The 18,907-nt window shown below is 47.9% G+C and overlaps 1 protein-coding gene across 2 annotated transcripts in view; it reads right to left on the bottom strand.

The window, feature by feature from the left end:
* The window catches only part of TBC1D8 (TBC1 domain family member 8), a 131,202-nt gene extending 112,558 nt beyond the window's left edge, over positions 1-18,644 (bottom strand). Inside the window, exon 1 of one of the 2 annotated variants that reach the window (XM_082641947.1) lies at positions 18,363-18,642. In XM_082641947.1, coding sequence (XP_082498073.1) covers positions 18,363-18,489 — 127 coding nt within the window. In that variant the 5' untranslated portion in view covers positions 18,490-18,642. Of the gene's footprint in view, positions 1-18,362 lie in introns of both variants that reach the window. The other variant, XM_082641948.1, reaches the window with a different exon arrangement.
* Positions 18,645-18,907: the final 263 nt, after the last annotated feature.

An 18,907-nucleotide genomic window follows, 5' to 3' on the forward strand; every position in this document is an offset into this window, starting at 1 on the left:
TTACTTAAATAACTACATTAATTACAGGTAACAGACTGGAACTCCATCCTCTTCCCCTTAAGACCCTATCAGGTCATAATGACTTGAAGGTAAGAATTCTCTACCACAAGCATCTCCGCTGGGCACATACGGACTTTCCATAAATACTTCTTGAGTGTTGCTGACTAATCAGCTTCATAAAAAGACAAGGTGCCAGGCCTCTGCTACCAATAGCTGGGCAAATCAGATGCCCACACCCACTTCAGTTTGCAGCATGAGGATGTCAAGCGGCCTGGACAAATCTTTATGTACACATTCAATGAGGTAAAGTCGATGAAAAGTGCAATACAGTACACAAAAATACTGCAGTATTATTACTGAGCTAATAAGCAATTTTTTTTTTTTAAATAGGAAGATGGGAAGAAAAAGGTATTACCAGCTGGCTGTTCTTTCGTGGGGAAAATGGAGACTGATAACCGTAAGTAATACAGACAGACAAGGGCAACTGCAGACAACGGCCAAGTCTTGAAGTAGGCAGAGCGAGAGAGCTCCCCTGTCCAATTCCTTGAAGACAGCTTCACTCTCCTTCTGAGCAAGTGAAAATTATATCCACAACCCCTTCTACCTTCTCCCGATCCCTTTTCTTTCTCTCCTCTCCCTGCTGGAAAGGACTCCCCCATTCCCTTGCTACATGTGGCCAGCCCCAGGGACACGGGCCCAGGGGTTAACTCTTCACAGGTATTTGGAATTCTGGGCTAGAGCCAGAAACTTGGCACCCAAGCTGCTAACAGGAAATTCTGGATCCCTCCCTGGCCCCAAAGCAGCAGAGCTTGAAATGCAAGAAATTCTCAGCTTACTTCTCACCGCCCACCCCCCACAGGGGATATGTCCACCAACTATAGAGAATGGACTTGATTTTGTAGAAAAGAAAAAACTCTGCAGTTAGGAGAAGACTAGGCAGGGTGTGGGGGGGCAAGGGGTGAAATGGGTGAAGGGGGTCAAAAGGTTCAAACTTCCTGTTATAGAATAAATAAGTCCTGGGGATGTGACTACAGTTAATAAGACTGTATTGCATATTTGAAAGCTGGAAAGAGAGCAGATCTTAAAAGTTCTCATCCCAAGAAAAAAAAATTGTTAACTCTGTGAGGTGATGGATGTTCACTAGACTCACTGTGGTGACCAGTTCACAATATATACAAATATCGGGCTTCCCTGGTGGCACAGTGATTGAGAGTCCGCCTGCCGATGCAAGGGACACGGGTTCGTGCCCCGGTCTGCGAGGATCCCACATGCCGCAGAGCAGCTGGGCCCGTGAGCCATGGTCGCTGAGCCTGCGCGTCCGGAGCCTGTGTCTCCGCGACGGGAGAGGCCACAACAGTGAGAGGCCCGCGTACCGCAAAAAAAATAAATAAATAATAAAAAATATATATATATACAAATATAAAAATATATAAAAACTGAATCACTTTGCTGTACACCTGAAACTCACATAAAGCTGTAAATCAACTATACTTCAAAAAAAAAAAAAAGGTGATGACCACCACCACCCCCCCACATAGTTTCCAGTTATTCCATGATAACAAGCAGGGGAGGACAGACTAATACTGACTAAGTCCAGTGGCCGTCAAGCACTGTCCTAGTACTTCAGATGCATTTTTCCCCAATTACTACTATAATTACAACAATTTGTGTTAGGTAGGTAGCATTAGCCCATTTTACAGAAGAGTAAACTAAGGCCCAAGGTCATACAAGGAATAAGAAAAGACTTCTTTCCTTTCCTACCTCCTCATAGTCCTATTCTTTTTGCCAACAAGGATGAAGGAAATGAGATACAGATGTAATTGAGGACATATTAGAACAATCCACCAAAACCAAATTAACTTTAACTATTCCACTCTATGGCTTAGTTATAAAACACAAAAGTACATGAAATCCAAAACAAACCAACAATAAACATGAAGATGCCCTGAAGTCAAATTCTAATTCTTCTTCCTCTTCTTCTTCAATGGACTGCCATGCTCCTCTAAACTAGCTTCGGTTGTCTTCAGTTCTCCCCTCAACCTTAACGGGAAGAGAAGTGAGGGTCTCTAGAACCAGGCTGAGGGTGCTCAGGAAGCTGGGGACCCCAGCAAACTGAGTACGGTCCCAGCCATACAGTCAAGTCCACAGAGGCCCAGAGAGACAGAGAATCAGATGCAAAAATCGTGTCTCCTCAAAAAATTAAATATGGAATTACCATATGACCCAGCAATTCCACTTCTGGGTATACACCCAGAAGAACTAAAAGCAGGGACTTGAACAAATATTTGCACACCTATGTTCCCCGCAGAATTATTCACGACAGGCAAAAGGCAGAAGCATCTCAGTGTTCTTCGATGGATGAACAGGTAAGCGAGACGTGGTCTGTGCACACAATGGAATATTATTTACCCTTCAAAGGGAAGGAAACTGACCCAGGCTGCAATGTGGATGAACCCTGAGGACATTATGCTCAGTGAAATAAACCAGCCACGAAAAGACAAATACTGCATGATTTCACTTATATGAGGGAACTAGAAAAGTCAGATTCGTAGGGACAGAAAGCAGAATGCTGGTGCCAGGGGCTGGGGGAGGGGGAATGGGAGTCAGCATTAATGGGGACAGAGTTTCAGTCCGGGAAGAAGAAAATTCCAGAGCCACACAGTGGTGATGGTTGCACAACAATGTGAATGTCCTTAATGCCACTTAACTGTACACTTAAAAATCACTGAAATGGGGCTTCCCTGGTGGCACAGTGGTTGAGAGTCCACCTGCCAGTGCAGGGGACACGGGTTCGTGCCCCGGCCCAGGAAGATCCCACATGTTGTGGAGCGGCTGGGCCCGTGAGCCATGGCCACTGAGCCTGCGCGTCCGGAGCCTGTGCTCCGCAACAGGAGAGGCCACAGCAGTGAGAGGCCCACATACCGCAAAAAAAAAAAAAAAAAAAAAAAAAAAAAAAAAAAAATCACTGAAATGGAAAGCTTTATGTTATGCATAGTCTACCACAATTTTTTTTTAATTCTGTTACTTAAACCATTTTTAAAGGAACAAAGCAAAGCAAGGGTCTTGAGAGACACCAGCCCAGCCCAAGAGGAGGGGAGCAGGTCTGGAGGAGCTGAGCTGGGGGAAGGTGGGAACTGAGTCTCAGGGGCCCCCTAATCTTTCCAGAAAGGGCTAAACTCAGTCAAGTGACAAGAGAACCAGAGCATCTCTGCCTCGGATCAGACGACTCCTGATCTGTAGTAAAGGAATACGGGCCGGTGGTCTCGGAAATCCCATCCCAACATCGCCCCCCTGTGACCCCCCCACCCCGGGTCCGACCAGCAGGTGTCCCAGCAGAGAGATGAGGTCGTCCTCACGATGGGAAGACTTGAACCCACAGCTGCGGAGGTTATTCTTATTTTTTTTATTATTATTATTTTTTTTAGCCTTCTTTTTTTTTCTATTTATTTTTGGCTGCATTGGGTCTTTGTTGCTGCATGCGGGTTTCTCTAGTTGTGGTGAGTGGGGGCTACTCTTCGTTGTGTGTGCGGGCTTCTCATTGTGGTGGCTTCTCTCGTTGCAGAGCACGGGCTCTAGGCACACAGGCTTCAGCAGTTGTGGCTCACGGGCTCTAGAGCGCAGGCTCAGTAGTTGTGGTGCACAGGCTTAGTTGCTCCACGGCATGTGGGATGTTCCCGGAACAGGGCTCGAACCCGTGTCCCCAGCACTGGCAGGCGGATTCTTAACCACTGTGCCACCAGGGAAGCCCGGAGGTTATTTTTAAATAGGAAAATGAGTCCATTTCATCCCAGTCACCCATGGAAAGTTGCGGAGCTGATTCACAAAAGGGAGAGGGACCGGGCACCCGGAAGCACCAGGGAAGCCAACGGTGTCAACACTTCACAGAGCGCAGGAGGACTGGACCCCCAGACACACCCGCACCCGAGGCCCAGGGCGGAATCCCGGGCCAGATGTGCTCACAGTAGGTGCTCCACCTGCCGGTCCCCAGTGACGAGAAGGAGGCAGAAAGACTTCAAGGGGGCAGGAGCTACTTCAAGTCTTTTGGCCCCAACACGGAGCTTATAAATACTGTGCCCAAAGCAGGCAAGAACCTCAAAGATTTGGTTCAAAGGCCCTAACTGCCTGGACTAAATATTTCCATTTTTAAGGGCAAAGACCACAAAAGCCAACCTCTTACGGTGTGGTAGAAACATCATAAAATGTTTTAATGAAGTAAGTTTAAAATAATGCCCAGGCTGACATTCAAGGGATTTGCGGGCACACTTGAGAATTCCAGTCCTAGGTTAATTACTAGAATAAGAAAGTAATTACGAGAGCAGAGTTGTTCTAGGTTGATTGCTAGACTAAGTAATCACTAGAGCTGCTCTAGACTAATTACAAGAGTGAGTACATTCCATGAGGGCAGGACTTTGTCATGTTCACCGCCTGGAAGAGAGCTAGGCGCCCAGAAGCACAGTAAATACCTATTCAATGAACTTGTTTTCCAAGAGCTTCATGCTCTTAAAATTAAACTGTTTACTGACCACAACCAAGGCCTGACCTAACACTGAAACACGCACACACATTAAAAAGTCCTGTGTCAAAGTCACTTCAAGCTTAGGGTGGTGAGGAATCCCGACCACCTGTCCTGCTGCACCTGGCAACCGGGACCCCAAGAAACCTCAACTCTTTAGAAGCCAGTGTACAAAAATGGTTGTTTCAGTGAAAAAAGCAGAGGGTGGTTAGTTCGCACCACAACAAAGTTATTTTTCCTGCAGGAATTTCCTAAATAAAGGGTTTTTTCACAGTTCTACTTTATATTTTGTTATTGCAGGCTCAAAATACCTCAGTCAAAGTGGACAAGTACTTCCGGGCTGACACTTAAACGTATTTGTTTATTTAACTTTTTATTTGGAAATAACTGCAAGCTTAAGGAAAAGCTTCAGGAATTAAAATAGGACCAAGAACACCCATATACCCTTTGCCTAGAAACAGATTCACCAACTGTTAACAGCTCACCCCATCTGCTCTAACACTGCTCTCTCTCGCCCTCTCTTTTTCTCATGAGATATGATATGATATGACCAGTATGATGTGATATATGACATAATGTGATGTGCTATGGTACGATGTGATGTGATATGATACGATATTGAATACGGATATTCTCTTAACACAATAGCCTACTTACCAATGTCACTCAATTTAACACATGCTATGCTTTTATCTACTCTTTGTATTCCAGTTGTGTTATGTTACCCAATAATAAACACCCATTGTAGCATTTTCCCCTCCAGCCCAGGACCCTCTCTAGGGCTGGGTATCACATTTAGTTATCATGTCTGCTCAGTCTCCTTTAATCCACAGCCTTCCTTTGTCTTTTAGGACTGATGTTTTAAAGACAGAAGTCCCCATCTCTCTTTTTTTGTTCTTGACAGTTTTGATCCAAAAAGTTGTTTTTAGCTTGTAATAAAAATATTCTGACATCTGAAATACTACAATCTGATTCAAATTTATAGATTTTTCTATACATTTTTAATAATTTACTCTGTTCTTAAAATGGAGATCTCTCTGAGGCTTAAGTAATGGGGAAACTGTCTAATTTATACGAGTCTGATTCTAAATAAAACTTTTCAGGAATGCATATCACAATATTATACATGTAGCATATTAGAGCACGTCTTCCCAAAGCTTCTGCGATTAGGATCTCTTTTTGTGTGAGCACGTCAGCCATTCAAGTCTCTCTCTGAGGTTCTCCCTCCCTCTCCTTCTCTCTCCCCCTCCTGTCTTCCTGTCTTCTCATCTTCCCGTCTTCCCTCCCTCCACCCACAACACACAGACTTTCTAATGATCTTTCTGCTATAAAGGGATGCTCACCTATGGAGCCTCTGGTCTTGAGTCTTAGTAGGTTTCAGGCACCATAAATACAATCAAATCTCTGGCTTTGCCTACAGTGTGGGTTTCTGTAGATTTTAATTCAAAAAAAGTAAATACGCTTACCATTATATGACTCTAACTTAACTTTTGGCTATTAATATACAGTGCTCAAATCCAGCCTTCCAGGTCATACAGAAAGTTAAAAACCAAACAAGGAGAGCAGCTCTTACAGTGGGACACACATCCCATCAAAGAGAACCTTCCAGTTCCACAAGAGGCTTTCCAACCTCTCTTCTCCTCAAATATCAATGTTTTATTTGGATAAATGAAGACAAGCAAGAGGCTGAAAGACAAAACAACATCCGCTTAATGCAGACCTTTTCACAGCAAGCCACCTGAGCATCAGACTTCAGAACTGTAGCCCTCGGACATGCCACCATCAACCTCACTTAACAGCAATTCCCAGGTTAATACGCTAAGCTGTAGTGCCATCTCTATTAGCCTCACCTGGCCACGGAGCTGGCTCAGGGACTTGACTTCAACCAGCAAATGGTAGTACAGCAGACACGCATCTCACTCTAATTTATCAAATTCAACCGCCTGCATGGACCAAAACGCAGAGGGGACAATAAATTCACCTGGACAGCCCACAACTCCAGGAGCACATGCCCTGGTGTGAGCCCCCTGGGGGGCTGGAATCTCCCAGCTCCACTGAGGCCTCCACCTCGCAGAAAACTCCTTGTACCAGGAGCAGATTACCAAGACAGGTGACCCTGCTGGTTTCAGGGTAAGTTTAACCGCAAGCAATTTTTGTCCTTCATGTTGATTTCGGAAACTAAACCCCACATTGAGAGACAGCTCTATTATATGGGGATGAAAAACACAGGCACACGTATGTACACACACACACACACACACACACACACACACACACACACACACACACACACACACACACGGTTTTGTTACACTGGGTTTACCCAAATCTAGTCTCTCCAGCCAAATCCTTGCTGTGATTGAATCCTTGACAGATGCAAGATCATGAGCTATGGGGCTTCCTTGGTGGCACAGTCATTGAGAATCTGCCTGCCAATGCAGGGGACACGGGTTCGAGCCCTGGTCTGGGAAGATCCCACATGCCGCAGAGCAACTGGGCCCGTGAGCCACAACTACCGAGCCTGCGCGTCCGGAGCCTGTGCTCCGCAACAAGAGAGGCCACGATAGTGAGAGGCCCGTGCACCGCAATGAAGAGTGGCCCCCGCTCGCCGCAACTAGAGAAAGCCCTTGCACAGAAACAAGACCCAACACAGCTAAAAATAAATAAATTAATTAAAAAAAAAAAAGAGTAAACAGGTTTAAAAAAAAAAAGGTCATGAGCTATATATTCTGAAAGTAATCTTAAGGCCTTGCTTACATTTTACATTTATTTTTAATTATAACAGCAAAACAGCAACATAACAGAAACTCAGAACCCACCCTGGCTCTCTATGCTCCTGTAGTAGATGAAATATCTAACCTCTATCTAAGGTGCCCTAACCTTTTCTGCCTTTTTTTTTTTTTTAAACGAAGTGTTTCTGTCATGTACATACTGCTTCTCAAGTGTGAAACTCCAGAGGCTCCTTCCACACCTTGCATCACTAGGCCTATCCCATTTTAAAAATGTTACCAAATTTCCTCATGAAAACATTCCTACATCCCATCCTTGGGCCACAATTTAGAACCCTGTTAGATGGACTCAACCATTCAGGGAAGCCAAACTTCCTGGGGAGCCTTTGTAATTCACTGAAATAATCTGCATTTTCCATCTAGCAATAAATTCTATTTTTTGAATCCTGATAACATGATTTACAACAAAAGACTATTTAGCTTTATGAATCTGAGAAATAAAGTCTGGTCAAAACACTTAGTGAAGCCAGATCAGATTCCCACCAGCACTTACCCCCGACAAGAGGGTACAAGGGGCGTGGCACCAAATGCCAAACAAGTAACGTTACCCAATTTTTTAAGTTGCCACGGTCTCCTCAAAGGGTTTCTTTTGCCACGTGAAGCAATCACTGTCCAGGGCTAAGCCAGCATCCTTGGGTTCCATCGAAATTAGTTAAATTCTCTTGGTGGTCAGTTACAGATCCTCTGAGGCATTTTTTTTTTGGTTCAGTCCTGAGTACATAACTTCATTTCCAAAACAAAATTCCTTGGGAAATGCTCCTGAGGTCTCCCTCCCCTGGATGCCCTACCTACTTCCCTGACCTCTTCAAATCCCACCCATTGCCCATCGCAAGGCCCAGCTGCTCTTCCGCAAGCCCACAATACCTACAGGTCCATCATTCAGCAGACACTCTGTTGACAAATAATAAATGTGTAACAGTGACAACAACAAAAACCAACCAAACTCCACCTTGACAAAGCTGTACCCACACGCGGTCCCCACCTCCTCCCCACCCACCAGCAGCCTCCAGCCCACTCCTACGCCACGCCAACCAGCACCCAAAGTGCTCTCGCTGCGGCTGCCAACGTCTTACAAGCCTGTTCCACATGACGTTGCACAGTTGAGACCTCTTCCCTGCCTCCTTCTTAAATACACTCTTCTCTCGCCTTCTGGAAAAATCCACTCTGCTGATTTCCTCCCCTCCCCAGCCACTCCTCACCCCCCTCTGTGGTTTCCTCCTCTTTTCAGGCCTTACTGGACAGCTCACAGCCCGGCAAAGCTAACGTATCCAAAGCAGGCTCTCAGAGGCCCCAGGGCTTTTGCACATGCTGTTTCTTCCACTCGGAAGGCTCTTTCTCTCACTCTGCAGCAGGCTAGCACCATCCTATACACCCTGCAGGTCTCAGCTGAGATCACAGGTCCTCAGAGAAGTGCTCCCTGACACTTCAAGCTCAATTAGCTTCCGTGTTATTCCCTCTCACACCTCCTATACTTACCACCATTGATAATTCTGTATTTCATGGTTTAATACTGCCCCCCACCAACCACAAGCACCTAGCCCCCTCCAGACCGTACGCTTCATGAGAACAAGGGGCCTGGCATTGTTGGATGCAATATTCTTTGGGCTTCTTCTTCTTCTTTACATACAAATAATTAAGTGGATTTTGCCAGCATGTCTATAAAATGTAACAGTTTGAAATAGAAACACTTTCCACAAAGCAAAAACCGCTGTTGTTGTCATATTATCACTGTTTTGCAGGTTAAGGAACTGAGACCCCGGAAGGAATGGGATCCAGTTATAGTACCCCACCTATAGGAAAGGGACAAAAACTATAAATGTATTACAAGTGTATAACTCTAAGCTGACTTCTTCTCTGGAGGAAAACAATCATCCAGAATAGACATATTTTAATTTCAAATAAAAGTACCTGGCTAGATTAGATGCATTTCTGAAAACAGGTTTTAAGCCTCTGTGAAACTGACATACCCCACATATTTGAGACACTTTGAAGGCTAAATATAGCTTACCGAGAGGACAAATATGTGACGCAGGGCAGTTCAGGAATCACGGCCGTGCGGCACTAATACGGCTCTGTTTCAGTGCCTCTCCTGACCCCGTTACCCACGGGATCCCCATTACCCAGAAAAAATGCCAAGCTCTCCCAAAGTTTGCATTCTGTATTTTATCCAGCTTACATGTGCATAGAAAGAAGCATCTAGGGCTTCCCTGGTGGCGCAGTGGTTGGGAGTCCGCCTGCCAGTGCAGGGGACACGGGTTCGAGCCCTGGTCCGGGAGGATCCCACTGGCTGCGGAGCGGCTGGGCCCGTGCACCACAACTACTGAGCCCACGTGCCACAGCTCCTGAGCCTCCGTGCCTAGAGCCCATATTCCGCAACAAGAGAGGCCACCGCAGTGAGAAGCCAGTGCCACACAACGAGGAGTGGCCCCCGCTTGCCGCAACTAGAGAAAATCCCGCACATGGCAACGAAGACCCAATGCAGCTAAAAATAAAATGAATTAATTTAAAAAAAAAAAGAAAGAAGCATCTAACTGGACAAGGCCCATGAGAAACCCAGCAGCCCCTCCCTGCTCCCACTTCCCAGCTCCCCGAGGGCAACCACTCCCAGTTCTTTACTGGTTTTTTTTCCCATTTACCACCACTTCTCCGGGAACATGCTGGTACGACTACTTCTTCAATTTTCCATACGGGCATCGGCTGGCAACTTCCAGAAGAGGAGGATGTATCCCCCGTTCACTCAGCAACCCCACCTGCCACTCACTCCTCAATTAGGCAACAGCCTGGGTTAGACCCAGAGTCGATATTTACATTATTGTAACGATGTAAACATTAGTGCAAGCTGCGCTTTGTAGTAAAAGGATGAAACCTTTCCTAACCTACACAGCTTTTTATGTTCCCTGGAGTTGACAACTGTCCTGGAATTCTTGGCTCATTCAGCTCTCTAGGTGTCAAGAATTCACCCACAAGCTCTCCCCTGTTGAGCGGATGTTCCTCCAACACGTGCAAGTGCAAGCGTAGCCCTGCTCTATCAGTTTCTCTTCTCCTACGAGTTGTCCTGGAGCCTCCGCCCTGCTCCTATCTGGACTGAGGACCAGACTCTCATTTAAGGCTCTCCCTTCACCATCATCCCAGAGATTCCCTTCTAAAGATTTCTTCTTAAACAAGTAACAAAAAGCACAAACTATTAGAGGACAAGAATGGTACATCTGGCTGCATGAAAAGTAAGAATTTGGTCCTTCAAAAGACCCACAACAGGGCTTCCCTGGTGGCACAGTGGTTGAGAGTCTGCCTGCTGATGCAGGGGACACGGGTTCGTGCCTTGGTCCGGGAAGATCCCACATGCCACGGAGAGGCTGGGCCCGTGAGCCATGGCCGCTGGGCCTGTGCGTCCGGAGCCTGTGCTCCGCGACGGGAGAGGCCACAGCAGTGAGAGGTCCGCGTACCCCCGCCCCCAAAAAAAGACCCACAACAAAAATACAAAGCCCAGGCATGGAGTGAGAGATTTTTCAATACATATAATTGAAAAAGAATACAGAACACATAGACACATGTGCATGCACACATACAAAGACACACACACACAGCTCCTAAGATAAGAAAAAGACACAAACCTTTCTCCAAAGGCAAAACAAATACTTAATAAACACATAAAAAGATTCTTATCCCTATGAGGGAAACACCATCTCGGTGGTTCTCAGATACTATTTTAATACCTACTAGATTGGCCAAAAGTAACATCTCTGACAATGTTCACAGCAGCACTATTTGTAATAGCTAAACAACAGCAACTAGAAACCCAAATATCAACTGACAGGAGAATGAATGAATAAATCAATCAATAATGGTATATTCATTCAGTGGGTCACTATCCAGCAATGAAAATAAATAAACATGGTTACATGCATCAGCATGGTTCAATGTTAGAGAAACATAATTATACATATAAAACTGTGACTATAATGGGGGGAGGGGGGCAGAAAAATCAGCTTCGGAAAAAATACATAAAGTATGATTCCCCTTGTAAAGAGTTTAAGAAAAAACATGCAAAACTAAACAATGTGTTGATTAGGGATACATATAAATGTGTCAAAACTATAAATAAAAGCAAGGGAGTATTGGGCTTCCCTGGTGGCACAGTGGTTGAGAGTCCGCCTGCCGATGCAGGGGACATGGGTTCATGCCCCAGTCCAGGAAGATCCCACATGCCGCGGAGCGGCTGGGCCCGTGAGCCATGGCCGCTGAGCCTGCGCGTCCGGAGCCTGTGCTCCGCAGCGGGAGAGGCCACAACAATGAGAGGCCCGCGTACCGCAAAAAAAAAAAAAAAAAAAAGCAAGGGAGTATTAATACATAATTCAGGATATTAATGCCCACAAGGGAAGGAGGCAAATATAATCAGGAAAACACACAAGAAATCTCTCAAGCACTGGAAACATTCTAAATACTTTTTAGTTACAGCCGGTGGGTATTATATTACTTACACTTTACATTTGCATTATATGCTCCTATGCACATGAAAGATTTCATAATTTAAAACTTCAGGCAAACTATCATCCCATTATATTTGAATATCCATTCTCTACTAGTAACTATTCAGAATAAAACCAATCACAAAGTACAGTACCTTCTCCTAAGGAGACCTTACTGGGGGCTGTTTATTTTGTTGTTGATTTTTCTTTCCCTTTTTTTAAAGTTAAAAAAAAAAAGGAAGCAGAAAAATAATAAAAATCTAATGGTTACAACACACCCACCAAATGTTCAAGAATATTAATGACTCAGATTCGTAGAGCTGTTAGTTGGCTGGTGATGTGCTGGGAAAATCACTCTGGGTCTGTACAGGATCATTTCCATAAAGGTTACCAACAGGGAGTTCTAACAGCTGGGCTGGCGCAGCTGACAAACAACCACTAATCCTTACGAGCACATAGGGCGGGTGTGAGAAATAGCAATAACAACCCTCTGTATTATTTATTCCTGTTTTCTTCATAACTTCCATTTTCAGGATCATGCGAAACATTTCTCAACCTCAAAGGCTCACAGCTATCAATTCTACGTGGGCATCCGTGTATTCACTAAATACATATCAACGGTGCTCCAGCCACAGTGACAGCAAGGATTCCAGTGCAGGCGGCGCAGTGGTGAGGGATGCAGACCCGGGACCTCCCTTCTGGAGCTCAAGGTCTGGTTTGCTCGAAACAGATAAAGCCACAAAGAGCCACATCACAACAAACAGTGGTCAGTGTTATAAAGGAAAAGTAGAGGGCGGGACAAGAGGATGGGGGCAGCGAAGTCCATGTCCAAGCAGTGGAGCTTAGGCTGAGGCTGGAAGGGGAGGTGTGAGCACCCCAGGCAGAGGGGACAGCCCGTGAAGGCCCAGGAGAGGAAAGTGACCGACACTGGAGGGTCTTTGCTCGAAAGCAGAAGGCAGAGGAGAAAGAGCCTTAGAGGTGGTGCAGGGGTAGCTCATGCGAGACCCCAGGGGCCGTGAAAATAGGTTCAGGGCTGCTTTTTAATGCAATTGATTAAAGCTTTACAAAATAAGGGGGAAAAAATCTGTGCTGGAAATATGATCAGATTTATTACTTTCATTTTAAATAAATCCCTCCTTGATCCAGTGCTACCAGAATATGGCTCAAGTAAATGAATTCTTTAAACGTTCCAAGCCTCCCAATCATTTTCAGCTCTTCCTAAAGAGCCCCAATTAGGCTGAAATAGGCTTCACTACCCACACATTTGTACCTCATATTATTTCCTGGAGTGACACAGCCCAGGCCTTGTTTGATTATCTAATTACAAATGCATGGCCCTTATTATGTTCTCATTAAATGCATCTGTTGGGAACCCCAAAGCTTTTGTTAATGGCTTATCAGCCCTTAGAGATAACACCAGTTATTTTACTTATATAAACCTTCTGATTTATGCTCCTGGAACCAAAGTACTTCCGTTGTTTGTGATTTCTTCCTTGTTGTGCTTCTGGAAAACAAGACCAAAGTATGTAAGACTCTAGAGCCAATATGTGGGGAGTCTGCACAATGCAACGGCCGCCCGGTTGAGCCAAAGGGGTTTTGTTGGTGGCGGGGATGAAATCCACCACCAACTTCAGCTACCTGAGCAGGACTCCGGCTGACATCAGGAGGACTAGCCAAGCAAGGCCACACTGGTGCTGGGCTTCACCATTCCAGCCATGGAACAGAGTCATTCTGAGCAAGCTTTGGGAACCCCACGGGAATCCCTAGATGAAACTCCCCCAGTCATGGGGACACTGTTCCAAAGGCAGGAGACGATTCACCCCGGGTACAGCCGGCCACTCACACTCAGTTCCCTTTATTTACTAGGATTTAATGTGGTCAAAGACCGCCTGTATCCAAATCCTGCTGGCACAAATTGCTATTTAAATATCTAATCTTCTAATTACGCTTAGTAAATCCTGCGCTAATAGATAAATGTTGCTTACATCCTTCACTACAATGCAAACTATTTTACGACACTTTTGTTCTACGAAGCGCTCTTGTTCTTCGGTTTTTTTAATGTTACTTTGCTTTGCTTTTCTTCAAACCTACTAGGTGATGAGCACAACTAAGCCCTTATGTATATTGTTTATTTTCATTCTAACCCTTATTATAAACGGAAGCCTTGAGCATTGCTGATGGGAAAGTAAGATGGGGTAGCCATGGTGGAAAACAGCTTCTAACCCTCTTAAGTTCGTTTTTGTCCGTGCCTTAAGGCAGAGTTACAACGAAGGCTCAAAGAAGCCAAATAAACTGGCCCAGACCAAACCCAACAAACTTATCTTGACTCCGAAGCCCATATTTTCCACTCCCACTCCATACTTCCTCCCTTAACCCTGTTAGGAAATCGGTTAGCCCATAACTGCTACAAATGCGGTGACAGGAACAGGGGCCAAAGGGAAACACTCTGAAAAGTAGAAAACATCAATATGTGATTCAAATTATAACTTTTAAACTGCCAGCCTCTTTGGGGAAAGAACTGCAAGATTATACAGGAACGTGCGTAATAAAACACTGAAAAATAAATAAAATCCTTCAGAGGGGCACATCTCGGTGATATTCGGTCTTCATTTTTTTGTTGTTGTTGTTAATTTATTTTTAGCTGCATTTGGGTCTTCGTTGCTGCGCACGGGCTTTCTCTAGTTGTGGTGAGTGGGGGCTTCTCATTGCAGTGGTTTCTCTGTTGCGGAGCACGGGCTCTAGGCGCACGGACTTCAGTAATTGTGGTGCATGCGGCTCTCAGGCTCTAGAGCGCAGGCTCAGTAGTTGTGGCGCACAGGCTTAGTTGCTCTGCGGCATGAGGGACCTTCCTGGACCAGGGCCCAAACCTGTGCCCCCTGCATTGGCAGGCGGATTCTTAACCACTGCGCCACCAGGGAAGCCCATCGGTCTTTAAAGTCTCATTCATGCTGCTCATTTTAAGTGCATCAGAGACCCCCAGGGGCGGGGGTGGGGGGGCAGTGATGCTGGGTGTCCTTCTGCTCACCACCTCCCAAAGGCTAACTGCTCCCACTCTGTTCTCCCAGAGCTGCACTTTTATAAGAAATATTCCCACAGGCTGGAGACCGTATCCAAGGGAACACTGTATAACTTCACTTCCTCCCTTCCAGGGCAGCAAAAATCACTCTGTCAGGAGAGTTGTGGAAACATCTTACAATACTGTGTTCAGCCACACCATGTTCAAACTGGAAGCGAAGGTCACTGCCTTCCACCACCGCCTGCCCCCTCCCCAGCCCAGGATCTCCTTCTCGAAGCGGGTCCTGGGGCTGGTAATTGAAGCCACCTGAGAGGCTGGTGCCCCGCTCCTTTGCCCTCAAAGGAGAAGCTACAAAAATACACAGGAGGTTTCAATTCCCACCCACCCCCTCCAGCTTTCCGGTGGGTCAGCCTGCAGGTACACAGGAAGCCGAGGAGAGAGAGGGCATGTTTCCTAGCCCATGTGATCAGCTCAGTCTGAAAGCGGGGCCTCCACACCCACCCAACTTTTGAGAAAAAAAAGTGGGCTCCATCACTCATGCATGGACTCAACCATCTATTCATCCTACAAATGTTAACTGAGCATATAGGCAGTGCTAGGCACCATCACAGGTAAAATACCTGCCCTCACAGACCAGACAATTTAGTAAGGGAAACAATGAACAAAACAAATATTTTGTATATTAGAAAGGGCTATGGAGAAAATAAACCTGGAGATGTGTAACGAGAGAGAGTTTGTGTGTGTGTGTAAGCAGGAGGACGAATTACAATCCTCAATGAAACAAAACCTTCTATTTCTGAGGGTGGGCAAGTTTTCAACATATCAGATTACTTTAAACGCCAATGGAGACCTCACATTTTTAAGCCCCTACTACCTAATCTCAAACTCAGCATCGCAATACAAGAAGAGACACTTCCTTTTACTGCTCCTTTACGTTTTCTCTCCAGCCCTCTTAATCATCCTCTACTTGCTTCTCTCCAAAGAAAAGCCTAAAACCAGTCAGAATGCACACCCATTGATTTCATAGGTAAACTCAGTTTAAGCTTTAAATCTTTGAAATAAATTGCTAAATATCTGCCAAATTAGAATTCTATGTTTTCTGACAACCGCCACCAACATGGAGCTGGCCTCTGTGTCACATGTTTCGATTTTACAACATTCGTAAGAGCCCCAGTAAGACCAGCCATCAGAGGATGTGGTAACAGGGTTGCCTAACTGGTACAGCCATTGGCTCCCGGGCTAAACGTCCAAAGGTGGAGTGTTCAGCTGCCGTAGGGGATGCCACCCTTTCACAATCAGCAAGAAGTTCTGAGTCTCCAAGAAATAAAGCAAAGTGCCAGGGGTCTTTTTGTGGGGAATTTTCCTCCCTTTTTTGGCCAATCTTACTGCCTTCAATTATAAGAAAATTGGGCTTTCCTGGTGGCGCAGTGGTTAAGAATCCGCCTGCCAATGCAGGGGACACAGGTTCAAGCCCTGGTCCGGGAAGATCCCACATGCCATGGAGCAACTAAGCCCGTGTGCCACAACTACTAAGCCTGCGCTCTAGAGCCCGCGAGCCACAACTACTGAGCCCACGTGCCTAGAGCCCGTGCTCCGCAACAAGAGAAGCCACTGCAAGGAGAAGCCCCCGCTCGCTGCAACTAGAGAAAGCCTGGGCACAGCAACGAAGACCCAACACAGCCCAAAAATAAATTAAAAAAATAATAATAAAGAATAAGAAAATTGTGCATACTCACAGCAAGCCCAAACCAAAGTAAAGCCCAAAGGCACAGGCGCTACAGCCCTGCTTGATTTTGGAATGCAGCAGGAGTGAGTTCATCTCAGACAGACTGGACCTCAAAGCAGGCTCTCCAGAAGGGAAGGCGTCCTGAACCTCCATCAGGCACGGGATCTGAGGCTTTGCCCTCCAGGTCTGGACTCACCTCCCCTGCTGGATGGTAAATAACCTGAAGTCCTTCCCAAAGTAGCCACAGGAGGAGCATCCCACAGTCAGTGTGCGCTGAACTAAGTCAGTGAACGTTTGCTGGCCCGACGTTCCTTATGTTTCCTGTTTCACACATCTTCAAGCCCTGTCCTCACCCTCTACTAAAGGAGACCATTTATAGGCCAGGTGCTGTGTTTAATGCACCAAAGATTAAGATACACAGCCTTCAAAGGACTGGGGAGATGAACCCCTCCTCCGGCCTCTTCGCCTCTGATGAGCCCCACAGGGCGCCACCAACCTCCATTTCCCAAGAGCCCAGGCACTAAGTGCCACTGTGCTGCCCAGGGGCCCAGAAGGCCCACCCAACCTCCTGCACTAACTCCCCCACTCAGAGTTTCAAACAGCTCGCAGAGCAGGCCCACCTGCTGCCCACCTGTTCCCACTGATCACCATGACCACAGGTCACCCCACTGCCCCTCCCATCCAGAAATCCCACTAACTCCGGCTTACTCCTTGAGGCTCAGTGAAGTCTACCCTCCCTACCGAATCCAACTGCCTGCTTTCCGGCCTCCCCGGTCTAAAGTATGGGAAGGGTAATGCCCTGCACTTGGTTCTGCCCTTTCAGGACGTATGAATCGCATTTCCCCGTAGCGTTTACTCCAGGAGGGCCTCCCCAGAATAAACAGGCAGCGGTCACCAACAATGGGCCCAGGGATCCAAACTCGTCCCCTTGACTGCCCTCTCCCCGGCCGTGGTCTCCTCCTTGGCATAAGGGGGGACAAAATGGGAAGATCTAAAGTCCCTCTTATTTCAGATTCCAAAATCTGAAATTCCATATAGCTTCCCTAGATACAACTGGAAAAGGCTCATACTGTTCCTCTGTTGACCTTTTAAACAGGTGTCCCAGCTAATGCAAGTTATCCAAGGGCCTGATTTTCAAAGAGTTTTGGACCAAAACTTTTAGAGGAAAAAAAAAATGCTTTTTTTAAAAAATAAATTTTACAAGCCTGAGCTTTTTCCTCCTTTCATTCCTAGGAGGAAAGTGAAGGGATGGGGGCGGGGAACTGACCTGCTCAGTTCTGCTATTAAGATCACGAGCTCGGGATAAGTACCACCTGCGTTCCTCCTCCGGGCGTGGAGACCGTCCCAGGCCCGCCCGGCCCGCCCCGTTCACCCGCCCGACAGTCCCGGATTGCCAGGGCCTCCCGAGCTGCGCCCCGCCGTGGGCTAGCCGTGTGTCCCCAGCCGCGACACCACCTGGAGCCTCGGGCGCGTCCAGATGGCCGGGGCGCACCCGCTGTCACCTGGCCCCGCACGGCGGCCCCGCTCCTCCCCGGGCGGCCCTCGCTCCAGAAGCGTCTCTCCTTCGCTTCCCGAGCCAAACCTGGCCTCCGGGCGGTGACCGGGCCAGGCGGCGAAGGCACCTGCCCCGCCCGGGAAAATGCACGAGCCCGCAAGTCCCTTCTGCCACCACCTCAACGGGAGCTTGCAGGAGAGAGGCAGGAGAAAGGAAAACAAGCCCTAGGCAGGGCCGGCCCGGCGTCTCCCACAAAACCGCCACCTGAGCCGCAGCCCCGGACTGGGGCCGCAGGCCTGGCGGGGAGCGAGGTCCGGGCCCGGCCGATGCGCCCGCCCGCCCCGGCGCGCCCCTTACCCGTGAGCCGGCCGCCCCCCTCGCCGTGCCCGCGGCGCCGCTGCAGGATGAAGTAGCAGCTGCTCTTCTGAGTCACCCAGAGCTTCAAGGCGTTCTTCAGCAACACCTCCTCGGGCTTGAGCCACATCGCGGAGGTCCGGCCGCGCCCGCGGGCCCCGCTCACATCGCCCCGGCCGCCGGGCCGAGCCCGCTCGGGAGGAGGAGGCGGCGGCGGCAGCGGGGAGCGCAGCCAGCCGGCGCCCTGCGCTCGGGAGTCCGGGGAGCGCGGCGGGCGAAACTCGCCCCTCGCGGCCCGCGCAGCCAGCGCGCAGGCCCCGCCCCGGCCCCGCCCATGGGTCGCCTCGCCCCGCCCACCGACCGCGCCCCGCCCACCCCGCCGGCTCCTGCGGCGCCGCCAGGGTTTCCGAGTCCCGGCGGCTCCAGCGCAGTTCCGGAGTGGAGGGAGGAAGTCCAATCCCGGCTGCCGGGCTCCCCGCCTCTCCCCCTGCGCTCTCGGGGAGCGCCGCGGCCCCTCTCCTCTCCAACGCCCATGCGGGGAGGCAGCC

Source organism: Mesoplodon mirus, assembly GCF_964341445.2.
Source record: "Mesoplodon mirus genome assembly, chromosome: 14".
Taxonomy (NCBI): Eukaryota; Metazoa; Chordata; class Mammalia; order Artiodactyla; family Ziphiidae; genus Mesoplodon; species Mesoplodon mirus.